Below are 12,902 nucleotides of genomic sequence, written 5' to 3'. Positions count from 1 at the left end.
ACTGAAGTGAACAGAAAAATATTGTCTGCTCAAATATCATTAAATGCCTCTAAACAAGATGGATGGCGATTCATCATGCAGCACGGCAATGACCCTAAACACAGGGCCAAAAAGAGTAATGTTCTTGACAGCCATTTCAATCCCATGATTTATAAGACAGGACTGAAAGCAAGAAAAGCCCAGAAACAAACAGGACCTTAAGATGGCTGCTGTCCAGGCCTGGAAGAACATCACCAGGGAAGATATCCAGCGTCTGGTAGGGTCAATGGGTGGCACACTTCAGGCAGGCACTGCATTCAAAGGATTTATGACCAAGTTCGAACACAAGACATAAGGAAATGATCAGCCATAACATTATGACCACTGACAGGTAAAGTAAATAACATTGATAATCTCATTATCATTAATACCCATCAGTGGGTGGGATATATTAGGCAGCAAGTGAACATTCTGTCCTCAATGTTGATGTGTTAGAAACAGGAAAAATGGGCAAGCGTATGGATCTGAGGGACTTTGAAAAGGGCCAAATTGTGATGGCTAGGCGACTGGGTCAGAGCATCTCCAAAACTGCAGCGCTTGTGGGGTGTTCCCGGTCTGCAGTGGCCTGTGCATATCAAAAGTGATCCAAGGAAGGAAAAGCGGCGAACTAGCGACAGGGTCATGGGCGGCCAAGGCTCAGTGATGCACGTGGGGAGTGAATGCTGGCCCGTGTGGTCCGATTGCTGAAAAGGTTCATCTTGGTACTGATAGAAAGGTGTCAGAACACACAGTGCATTGCAGTTTGTTGCATATGGGGCTGCGTAGCCGCAGACCAGTCAGGGTGCCCATGCTAACCCCTGTCCACTGCCGAAAGTGCCAACAATGGGCACGTGAGCATCAGAACTGGACCACGGAGCAATGGAAGAAGATGGCCTGGTCTGATGAATAATGTTTCCTTTTACATCACGTGGATGGCCGGGTGTGTGTGCTTCGCTTACCTGGAGAACACATGGCACCAGGATGCACTATGGGAAGAAGGCAAGCCGGTGGAGGCAGTGTGATGCTTTGGGCAATGTTCTGCTAGGAGACCTTGGGTCCTGCCATTCATGTGGATGTTACTTTGACATGTCCTACCTAAGCATTGTTGTAGATCATGTGCACCCTTTCATGGCAACAGTGTTCCCTGATTCCCTGATCCCCTTTCAGCAGGAAAATGTGCCCTGCCACAAAGTTGTTTCAGGAATGGTTTGAAGAACATAACAATGTGTTCAAGGTGTTGACTTGGCCTACAAATTCCCCAGATCTCAATCCAATCGAGCATCTGTGGGATGTGCTGGACAAACAGGTCCAATCCACGGAGGCCTCACCTTGCAACTTACAGGATTTAAAAGATCTGCTGCTAACGTCTTGGTGCCAGATACCAAAGCACACCTTCAGAGGTCTAGTTGAGTCCATGCCCTGACGGGTCAGGACTGTTTTTTCTGCAAAAGGGGGACCCACACAATATTAGGCAGGTGTTCATAATGTTATGGCTGATCGGTGTAGAACAACATAATATAATACTCAGGCCAAAATTTAAATATTTTACATTTAAATTATCTTTCAAGCATTGAAGTCCTTAGCCAAATGTAATGCTGTATGAGTAAGTCCTCTGTAAAATAACCCCATTAATTACAGACTTCTTGAGTTATCTTCTTTATTTTCTTCAAGGCTAAGTGATGTGTTGTCGTTGCCAGGTAACACAACGACAGTCCTGGTAAGAAGCTGCCAAATGAAAGGACTGGCTCAAATTAAACGATGACAAAAACTTCCTTAGAATTCTGCGGTCACTCCAGCTTGGGCCAACTAAATGTTCGCAATAACTTGGTGACGAGATTAGCGTTGAACTTTAATCCACAGTATGTGTGTGGGAGTCTGACCCTGCACCGATGTAGGCATAAACTTATGTTCCTAAGACTGTGAGCGTGTATGTGTGCGTGTGTGAGCGTGTATGTGTGCGTGTGTGTGTGTGTGTGGGAGAAGTTGAAAGGTGGGCCGTTCTCCATGCCAAGGGTTCACAGGAGTTCACACAGCTAATTAAGACTGAGCGCAGAGGCTGGGATCGTTAATCACGGACACATTTATCACTGCAGCGGACTGGGTGTGTGAGTGTGTGTGTCCTCTTTGTCCCTTCTGTCCGACCTGCTGCAACCTGGCCGAGGCTTCTTCAGCTATCTCTCCTTCTTTCATCTCTCTCTCTCTCTGTCTTTCATTCCATGCTCCATCTCTATTCTCTCCACTCTTCCTGTCTTTTAGCACATAGGCTCTGAAGTCTTTGTTTTCCCTTCTAACCCAACCCTGAGCACCAAGAGCGCAGGCAAATATTTGACAAAGACCCACACACACGCACGCGCGCACGGCTTAGAGCACACACGCACAAGCACGAGCGCGCAAACGCAGATGAATGCAAGCGGATGCACTTGAAACGCACAGCGAACAAGTTTGTTTCGACATCGGGTAAGTGTAACGAGCTTTGCGGCTAACGCTCTTTGACGTCCTTCAAACAAAACAAAGTAAAATAAATCACGCAGTGGTTCTCTGCTGCGTCCCCCAGCCACACACGGCATTGTGTCACCTGGCTGGAATGCTCCGTGCAAACCCACGGCGGAGGAATGCGCCCATACAGCAAAGCAACTGTTACTAGGAGGTTTCACAAAGCTTTTCATATTTCCTGTTTATAGCGTTAACGCAACACTCTAAGATGTGAAACATTTGATCCGTGTTTCTTCGCACTTAGAAATTGTGTGTTTGGTTTTGTGTGAGAGAACTGTGAGGGCATTTTCATCCTTTTTTTTAAATTTTTTACCTCAAATCACAGAGAATAACTTTTGAAACTGATGAATATCACAATGTGCCTGGATGATACATACACCCGCTTACACTTAGGATTCCTTGTTAGCACAGAGAGTATCTAAGGATATTTAAGAAGTGCCTTGCTCAACCGGACCGATTTCTTTTCACCATGTTGGCTCAGAAATTCGAACCAGAGACCCAGTGTTCTAACTTCTATGCTAACTGCCAACCAACAGGCTAACATACTGTAACTGAACAGAGGTTCATATAGTTTTGTATAGTAATGTCCTATAATGTCTATCACACAAAAGAGTGATATCAGAGGTTTGTAATGTGTATTGGAGGCCGGTCCACCACCTCAACTTGGACCTGCTCTTTCTCAAGGTTGAGGCCTGTCTGCTCCAGGACCTCCTCATCACGGGTGGACCGCTCCACTGTGTCCCCCTCCCATAGAGCAAACAATCTTGGCTCGACCGAGGCTGTTGTTCTCCGGAAACGTCCAGGCGGTGACCTGCTCTCTACGCGTACCACTGAAACTCCCCGTCAACCCTTTCCTACTAAAGCACTGCCTTTCCTTTGGCACCGACTTCACCCACAGCAGCCTCAATGAGGGAAGCGGACCCATTACTGCCGGATTCGGGTCGTGTGGTCCCCCGTGTTGGGATGAACGCGCTAGCCTTCCGTGGATAAGAGCATCTGCTGAGCGACTACAATGTAAATGTCTGGTAATGGACTGTATAAGACACAGTGGAGTGTTTCTGTCTCTCCTCCGGGTTACCACCAAATTAGGACTGATAGTGGAACACCACAGGACCGCTGCCTGGGCCGGGGGGGGGGCTACGTGCGTGCTTATGGGTGTGCGCTTGTGTGCGCCATCAACGTGAGTGTGTGTGTGTGTGAGTAAAAGCTTACATTAAGCATGTTTGCTTGTCTGTGTGTCTGTGTTTGATAGGGAGACTGGAAAAAAGCATTGTCCGAACTCTGTTTAGCTTCAAAGGCTATGGGAAGGCTGCACAGAGGCCCTTTACTGATGTGGACTGGGAGGAAGTGAGGGCTGACGGAGTTGTGTGTGTGTGTGTGTGTGTTGAGTTGTGTGTGTGTGTGTGTGTGTGTTGAGTTGTGTGCTTTACTTACCTTGCTGGATAACAGTCTCCCCGGCTATGTGTGTCACAGGGAACATAGCATCAAAGATGTCACTGTTAGGAAGAAACAGAGCGGCGAGGGAGAGGCAGGAATAGGGGTGGGTGAGAGGGGGAGGAAGACAGGGAGAGGGGGGAGAAACCAGGGTTAGTATTGCCATAATTCTGTCTCACAAACATTGACATACACACACCGCTCAACGCAGAAGTGATGTGAAGCAGCGCTCTGTGACGGAGTAAGAGCACTGCTAGAGTTGTCATCCCTGCACTTTATGGGCCGGATCGGGCCGCAAACAAAAAACGTAGCCACAGAGACAACCTCCCAGGACACACACCCACACACCTCAGCCCAGCACCAGCCCAGCCAGACCACTTCTAACAATATTACATCTATATACACCTGGCCCAGAAGGCCACACTAACCCTGCTAACTTCACCTCATCCCCACGCCAGCTCCCACAATCCACCTGGAGCTGTGTCATCAACTCAACACTGTCCAACGCAAACACCTTGAGTCCGCCACATCCAGTAGAAACATGGCAGTACAAAACATCAACACGTTCTGCTGGATCAGCTGTAACGGGAGTTATCCTAGCCTGGCACACTGCGCCTCAGAACATGCCCCTTTAAGGGCTTTGGTGTTTTACATTGTAGAACACATCGTCAGGGATCTAAGAGCATTTCTCCGGGAAGAACATTTCCAGATCAGATCTTCGGGAGACTCAGGGAATGAGCTGGCTGTGCTTCCTTCATGACATCCCACTCCCCATGGCAAATTATGCGTCATTACCTCAAAAATCTTCGGGAATTCGGAGGAATTCTATGTCACCACTTTAAAACTGTAACACACAGGTTTGCCGCTGCGGGCACATTTTAACAGCTGACTTACATCTGTGTTTGTGTGTGAGAGAACCAGATGCACCCTGAGAAAGGGCACTGAAATGCACAGCCTTAGTTAGTGGTGCGAATACAGTGGGATGGGTCAGGACATGACAATCGCCTTCACTCCCACTCTCTCTTCTCCTCCGCTCTCTCTTTCTCCTCTCTCGTTCTTCTCCTTCGCTCTCTCTTTCTCCTCTCTCGTTCTTCTCCTCCGCTCTCTCTTTCTTCTCTCGTTCTTTCCTCCCTCACTGTTTCTCTTCCTCCCTACCCCTCGCTCTCTTTCTGTCTCTCAGCAGAGTGTGTTTATCTATTCAATCAGCTGCGCATACCATCCACCTCATAGTGAAATATAAAATAACAATAAAACAAGCTATGGAAATCAAAAAGCTACAGAGTTCCTAGTATCCACTGAGTGACTGAGGGGCAAGACCCAGCCTGCCTACTTTTGACAGTGTGTGTTTGTGTGTTTGTGTGTGCATGTGTTGCAGGCTTGTAAAAGACCAGGGTAAAGGAGTCGGTCTTGGTATTACTTCCGTAGTAAGCCCATCTGTTTGGAGAGTTAGTTAATATAACCTACGGTGTGGGACCTTTTCGATATTTACATCCTTCTTGAAGTGTAAACTTGATTTGTGGATCTTAAAAACAAACATTTGAAATGTGTGTGTGTCTGTGTGTGAGAATGTGTACAGCAGTAGGATATGGGAATATGACCATGTAAAAGTGTGTGTGGGAGGGCTTCACACCAGACTTGGCAAACAGAAAATACAGTGTATAAACTACCGAATAAACAGAACACTGCGAGTTGTGTGTTTCTCACTAGTGTCTATTGGACGACGGTGACGGGTATGACACTATAATATTTACCTGCTGTATATACTCTACATGCTCTGTATATCCATGCTCAGGGGTGTTAAGTAACTAAGTACAACATGCTGTTTTTACAACTTTTACTTCACATCATTCCTGAGGAAAAGAATGCAGTTACACTGAGCATTTCCCCTAACACCCAAAAGTACCACTTACAATTCACACACTTATCAAACGAACATCCCTGGACACGCCTTCCTTTGTTCTGGCAGACTCACAGAAAAATCCTTCCTTGTAAATGATGTCTGTTGTTATGAGTGTTGGAGTGTGTCCCTGACTACAACTCCCAGCCCCCCCCCCCCCCCCCCCCCACACACAGACTTTTGACAGTGAAGTATATATAAAACTCAATCATACTAAACTTACTCAAATAGTCTTCTACTACACACACAACAAACACTTGTCTGTGTATGAGACCCGACATCCAACTGTCCCACACACAGACAAAACAAAAGGAACACACACAACCGCCTGCGCAACCAAAATAAAAACAACACACAACCTCCCATGCGCACACATGCAAAAACCCTACAGTACATTCCTGCAACCACATAAAAACAACACACAGGCACCATCCCACCCAGCGTCCGGCACTCCCCTGGGCACCTGAGACCCAGTACCGTGCCACCAGCCACTTACCGGGCTGAGTCACAGCAACATCTGCAGCGCCGCGGCCAACAGCTGAGCTACTTCATATCAGGCTGGACCCTTCAACGGCTGATCCCAGGTCAGGTCACAGGGTTCTAGGGAGGAGGTTCCCGAGTGGACTGGGTGGGGGTGCATCTCAATCGAATATTCACGGAAAATTCACACGAGCACCAACCTTCTCCACCCGACGCCCACCGAGTTTCTCCCGGCACCGCAGCAGAACCCTGGTGGGCGTCGGCTACAGAACGCACGTTCCTCTGTTGTGCTTAAAATGACGTGAGGGGAGGCTGATTGGGGGTCAAATGTTGTCGGACAGACTAATTCAGACTGCTCCCACAGTTATGTCATTTGTCCTGCACTCAAAGGAAAATCAAATAGTTCCCACAGGTTGGTCATGACATTATCCCATCTCATTCCCCTTTTGAAAATGACTATATATCAATATTTCAAGCCAGTGAAGATAAACAAGGTTAATAAGACTCCTTTTGGTCGATGAGATGGACCCAGCATTAACCCGCATTCCCACTAGATACCGTGCAGCTGAGCACTCTGGGATATGCAGTCCTTCACCTGGTTGGTGTGTCACACCTGGTTGCGGTGTGTGTGTGGGAGTCAGAGTACAGCCGTGATAATGACGATGATGAAGAAACGTGCCCAGTGAATGGAAGTGTCAGGAGAAGATGCAGCCCTGGTTGACTCCGCCCTCCGTGTGGGAGGAGCAGATGGAGCCATGTCACCGTGACGGACAGATCAAAGACACTACCTGCCCGGGGTAATTACCGTAACGCACCAGACATCCTTTCTTCACTCGTTCCATCCCTCCATCCATCCATCTCGGGGGACGCACCGTCAAGCACAACAAAGGCTGCTTTTTCACATAATGACTTCCTCTTTCTCTCCTTCCACCTTTCTCCCTGTCACTCTCTTTTGTAGCTGAACTCTTCTCTCTCTCTGATAGTCTTATTCCTCCCTGCCTTCCGACATCTATGCACTTATTATGGCTATCTGTCTCTGTCTGTCTCTCGTTCTCAGTCTCTCTATCCACCTCTCTCTCTCTCGTTCTCTCAATTCAATTCAATTCAAATGGGCTTTATGGGCATGAAAGTTACAACTGAGCAATAGTGCCAAAGTTACAATGTAACTGTCTCTCTCTCTCTATCTACCCCTGTCTCTTTCTTTCTCTGTCTCTGTGTCTACCTACCTGTCTTTCTTTCTTTCTCTGTCTATCTACCTCTGTCTGTCTCTCTTTCTCTCCACCTCTATATCACTATATATCTATGTCTCTCTCTCTGTCTTTCTTTCTTGCTCTGTGTCTTTCAATTTCTTTATAAATATATGTCTGACATCCTTCTCTTAATATCGGACATCCTCTTTCTCTTTATACACGACATCCTCTGCCTTTTAACATCTGATAATCCTCTCTCCATCTCACTAGTCTTCTAATCTCATGTGATAATGTACCCATGTCCTTTTCTCTTCTTCCACCCACACTACACTCTATCTCCTCCTTTTCTTCAGCTCAACCGATTAAGCATACTGTGTCCTTCCAACTACCTGTAGTCCAGTAACCTTGCCGAGCACCTCACAACAATGGCCGCCCTGTTCTGAGAGACAGGAGGGGGGCAGAGAGTCTACTGAAGCTATGGACCAAACACTAGAGGCCAGGAAGTTCACCTACACCCTGGGGAGGGGAGGGGAAAAATATGGATATGGTTAGGTGTCTCCTGTAATAAACAGGTACGAAGAAGGAGGAGGAACAGGGGCCCCTCTGGTAAAGTCTCTTATCTGACTACCATCAGTCTGACTTCACTGCCTCAGCTCTTTAGAACTACACAGTGTCTTTAATCAGTAGACAATACACACACACACACATACACACATGCGTGTTCATTACTTCGGGACAATTTATTTGTCAAACCCTGAACCTTATCCAAAGACTAACCTTATCCTCTACCATAACTATAACTTTATAAACTTTAAATAACTTCTATGGCTAAGCCTAACTTAGAGTCCCAACCCTACACAAATAACATAGAAAGCATTGAAAAAATTCAAGTCTTTAAAGTCCTGACATTCCATGTCCATTACATTTCTGTGAGGATTGGTCCTGAAATGGAATGGAAACAAATACACACAGACAGACCATAAATCCCATTTACAAGTCCAGGACTGTTGTGTGTACACCCATGTAGAAGGTGTTGAATGTGAGTCAATGTAAGTTCAAACAGATATTGGTTAAGTGTCTTCTTGCAGCAGTTCAACCTGGTTTCATTGGAAATGATAAGGTACTCATGATAATGATTAGACCACAGCTACAGGACAGTATATGGCTTCATGTGTCATATATTTTATACCATAGCTTCAGACAGGAATGTGTGTCAGGAGTTAAATCAATGAAGACAGGCCTTTGATGTTTTAAGGGCGTACCTTGGTAGAACACATGCAAACACCCCTGCTTACACACCCACACACAAACAAAGTCACACAGACACACAAACCCGTTTGGAGGACAAAACAATCAACACATACTGTAGGGTCTTTGGACTAGTAGCTAAAATAATGTGTGAAATTATTTAATGAGTTGAACTAAAGCCATGTATGTGGCTATTGGTAAAGAAACAAAAAAGAGAAAAAGAACAATGTGTATAAATACATATATGTATACACAAAATGTGCAAAAGCCTTAGGCTATTCTCTAAACGTTAACTTAATTTTATTAAATATACAAAGTATAACATTGCAGAAACCACAAATAATTTTTTTTTAGAAAACTAGCAAAAACAAATCAGTATTCTCGCAGGATTTGCCATATCTCTTCTTTTGGCTTTCACTGAGTCTTCAACTTGCCCGGTGACCTCAAATGACTTCATGACATTTCTCTTAACCACCTCATAAGATATCAATGACCTGACAAGACATTATTGTTCATTTGCATTATGTACTCACTGTTCCCACGTCTGACTGAAACATCTCCACAGCCATTGTCTTGGACTGCTACCAGATAAACGTTTGCTGCTACGTTCCCACTCAATAATGACAGTTTACAAAGTCTGAATCCTCAGACTGAATGGTGACTTGTAGGTCTGGGGAAGGGGGTGAAGGAAATCGCTATATCGTTGAATGTTTCCAGGTGTCCCCATCAATTTTAAATGGAAGAAGTGTGGAAGCACTTCCTAGAGCTGGCCATCCAGCCAAGTAAATAAGGGCCTTGGCCAGGGTGGTGATCAAGACCCCAATGGCAATTCTAACAGAGCTTCAGTCTCTGCAGGGATGGGAGAACAAGGTAAATCATCTCTGCAGCACTATGCTATTATGCCATTATGCAAAAGTGGCAAGGCGGAAGCCACTTCTGAGTAAAAGGCATATGACACAACACCTGAAGCATATGAGGAAAAGATTGTCTGGTGTAATGACACCAAAATCTAACTATTAGGTCTGAATGCCAAGCGCAATGTCAGGCGAAAGCAAGATACCGCTCTGAAAGGTAGTATTTTCTAAAATTCAAACTTTGACGAGAAATAAGCTCTCCTCAATGTTGCAATACTAATCGACACTGGTCTTACCAGTAGTGGAAGGAGATTGCTTTAAATGGACGTACATTATTATACAGCTTTGCTTATATTATTGTTTCATTTTTTGTCTGGCTTTTCTTCTTAATTCTCGCTACTTAGTTGTCGGGTGCCATGTCACAAGAATTTCATTGTGCAGGACGACGCTGGGTTGTTCAGTGCATTTGACAAACAGGCCTACCCCTTGAAACTTGTAATGACATATCAAGTTCAAGTTCAAGTTCAAGTTACTTTATTTATACCCGAAGGTAGATTTTGTTTGCAGTAGAGTCCTCACACATATCACACATCATATCAATCATCAACAAGAATACAAAAAAGAAAAAAGAAAAGAGAAAAGAGAAAAAGTTCTTACTGGTCCAGAATAAAATAAATACATAGGCTACATAGAATAAAGTTAGTGACAGTAGAGTCCACATACTCAAGTATGAAGTAAAATGCATAAAAACTAAGACCACAATGAAACTAGAGTTTATTTCTAAAACTAATGGCTGCAGGGACGAAACTGTTTTTGTGTCTTTTTGTTCTACACCTGGGGACTATGAACCTACGCCCAGAGGGTAGAAGCTGGAACTCTGTGTGCAATGGATGAGAATTATCATTTAAAATCGAGCTAGTTATTCGGTGTAGCTGTTTTATGTACAAGGTCTCCACATTAAGCTGGGGATCACCTATCAGCCGGCTGGACCACTTTACTAATTTATTGAGCGAATTTTTATTTTTCAAGGTGAGATTCCCAAACCAGGCTGCTAGCGCAAAAGATAAAATTGACTCGATGAAGGCATGATAAAAAAGGGTCATGATGGACTTATCAATGTGAAATTGATTCATTTTCCTCAAACAGAACAAACGTTGATGCCCCTTTTTACAGATTTGTTCACAGTTGGTACCAAATGTAAGTTTGGAGTCTATAACCATCCCCAGGTATTTATACGATTCAACACACTCAACATGTTGACCCTTGATCGATGTAATTTCTTGTGTTTGAGTTGTTTTTCTCCTAAAATCGATAAACATGTCCTTTGTTTTAACTACATTTAGTTGAAGGTGGGACGCCTCACACCATTCAACAAAGTCATTAATGACTGGGCCGTGACCTGTTTCACTGCATTGGAGCAGGCTAACAATTACTGAGTCATCTGCATATTTAATTATAGTCCTGTTTCCCCACTTGCTCTGGCACATATTTGTGTACAGGATAAAAAGAAGAGGTGAGAGTACGCATCCTTGTGGGGAGCCTGTTGATGAACAGACTTTTTCCGAGAGACTGCCATTCACTCTCACTCTTTGTGTCCTGTCCGTTAAAAAGTTAAGGATCCAGCCAACCAGGTTTTTACTTAAATCAAACTGTTCCAGCAGCCTTGTGGTTAAAATATGAGGTTGAATTGTGTTAAAAGCCGAGGAGAAATCAATAAATAAAAGTCTGGCGTAAGAGCCATTGTTATCTAAATGCTTAAAAAGTAAATTAAGTAAAGTGACTGTGGCGTCTTCTACCCCGCTACGGGGTCTATAAGCAAATTGCAGAGGGTCGAGTGAATGCTCCGTTTTTCTCAATATTTCAGACCTCACTAATTTTTCAAAATGTTATGTTGTGGTTCTTACAAGGCTTTCCCGTTTTCCGTAACTGCAGAAAGCAATGTGCAGGATGTCAGAGCAGAATTTCATGTAGTTTTCAGGAACTTCAATAGTTTTAATAGCTGTATGAACGAGCTAGCAAAAGCCAACATGCTCATGTCTAACATTTGGTTAGTAAGCAAAAAGCAATGAAGATTTGTTGAATTGTCAAAACAATTCCTATTTTCTGTCAAGTCCCCTGCATTTCGTGGAAACATATTTCCTAGTTCTGGGGCTCATCTGGGTCATTCTAACCCACCAAAGTGTTGCTTGAACCAATGCAAGGACAATGTGAACACCGGACGCACAACAAGCTTGGTGTTCTGTGTGCCAGTGTTCTACCAAAATAAGTGAATCGCACTGAACATTTATAGGCAAAGATACCTAATATTCATTGTGATTTTAATGCAAAGAAATATAAATATGTTTGTGATACTCTCTCATTGTGTGAACCCACAATCAGCTGATTTAAGCCTGATTGAAAGTCGTTTCAAGACAAGCTAAGGAGGGAAAATCAAGATTCCAATAGAGAGCAGAACATTCCTCACTGATTCTAATCTCATACTGTCCAGCTTGGCCAGGGTGACTACGGTGATGTCATATCTCAATGAAATCCCCCAGAAAAGCATAAAAAAACCTCTAGGATGTTCTGATAATCATCAAATGATATAGAGGACCCTGTGAAGCAATATACTGACTGACTGCAGAAGGGATGACCCGACTCTCTTGTCAGTTCAATGCCATCATTCTTCTCGGTTAAAGTATCTCTCAGTCTGTCTCTCTCTGTGCTGACACAAATACAACCCCAGGCCCCGACATGCACGGAAACGCTCAGTGCCACAACACTGCTTTATATTGAATGGGGGAATTTCAGCCATTTAGGAAATCAGGCTATTGGAGGGGTTGTTGTTTTAAGCTCAGGTTGGCCGTGTTTCAGTACACACGCCCTCTCTTCCTCGTCAGTGGTGTTTATTTGCTTTGCAGACGCCTGATATCAGGGCGGCGGGGTTCTGCTGCGGCGCTCTGCTTACATTGCCATCTATCAGAGCGTTAACACTAGTGGGTTTTAAGAGGCCGGGCGGCCACTGTGTCTTTGGGTTACTTAATGGACCACAGCGAGCACAGTAACCCACACACAGCCAACTGCCTGTGGGGGGACGGATTTGGCTCCACACCGACAAATCCCCCAGAATAATGAAATCACCTAATTACCAATACTCAACACCAAACTAAACCCTCAGCGATCCATCACGTGCTCAAGTGTTATACCAAGTGACAGGCTTCGGGTTTGAGGCAGAGGTTTCAGGGCTAATGGGGCGGAGCTTCTCACCGGCGGAGTGAGAGGGCATCTTTGATGATGCCCTGCCCTCTA

The 12,902-nt window shown here is 44.8% G+C and overlaps 1 protein-coding gene across 2 annotated transcripts in view; it reads right to left on the bottom strand.

Moving 5' to 3' along the window:
* The window catches only part of prkar1b (protein kinase, cAMP-dependent, regulatory, type I, beta), a 97,516-nt gene that overhangs the window by 31,780 nt on the left and 52,834 nt on the right, over positions 1 to 12,902 (bottom strand). For both annotated transcript variants that reach the window (XM_010889451.4, XM_010889452.4), the window contains one exon: positions 3,946 to 4,007. In XM_010889451.4, the coding sequence (XP_010887753.1) occupies positions 3,946 to 4,007 (62 nt within the window). The remainder of the gene's footprint in view (positions 1 to 3,945; positions 4,008 to 12,902) is intronic.

The sequence above is a fragment of the Esox lucius genome, chromosome 11, assembly GCF_011004845.1.
Source record: "Esox lucius isolate fEsoLuc1 chromosome 11, fEsoLuc1.pri, whole genome shotgun sequence".
Classification (NCBI taxonomy): Eukaryota; Metazoa; Chordata; class Actinopteri; order Esociformes; family Esocidae; genus Esox; species Esox lucius.
The sequence above is the reverse complement of the archived record's forward strand: the minus strand, read 5'-3'. Positions and strand labels throughout refer to the sequence as shown.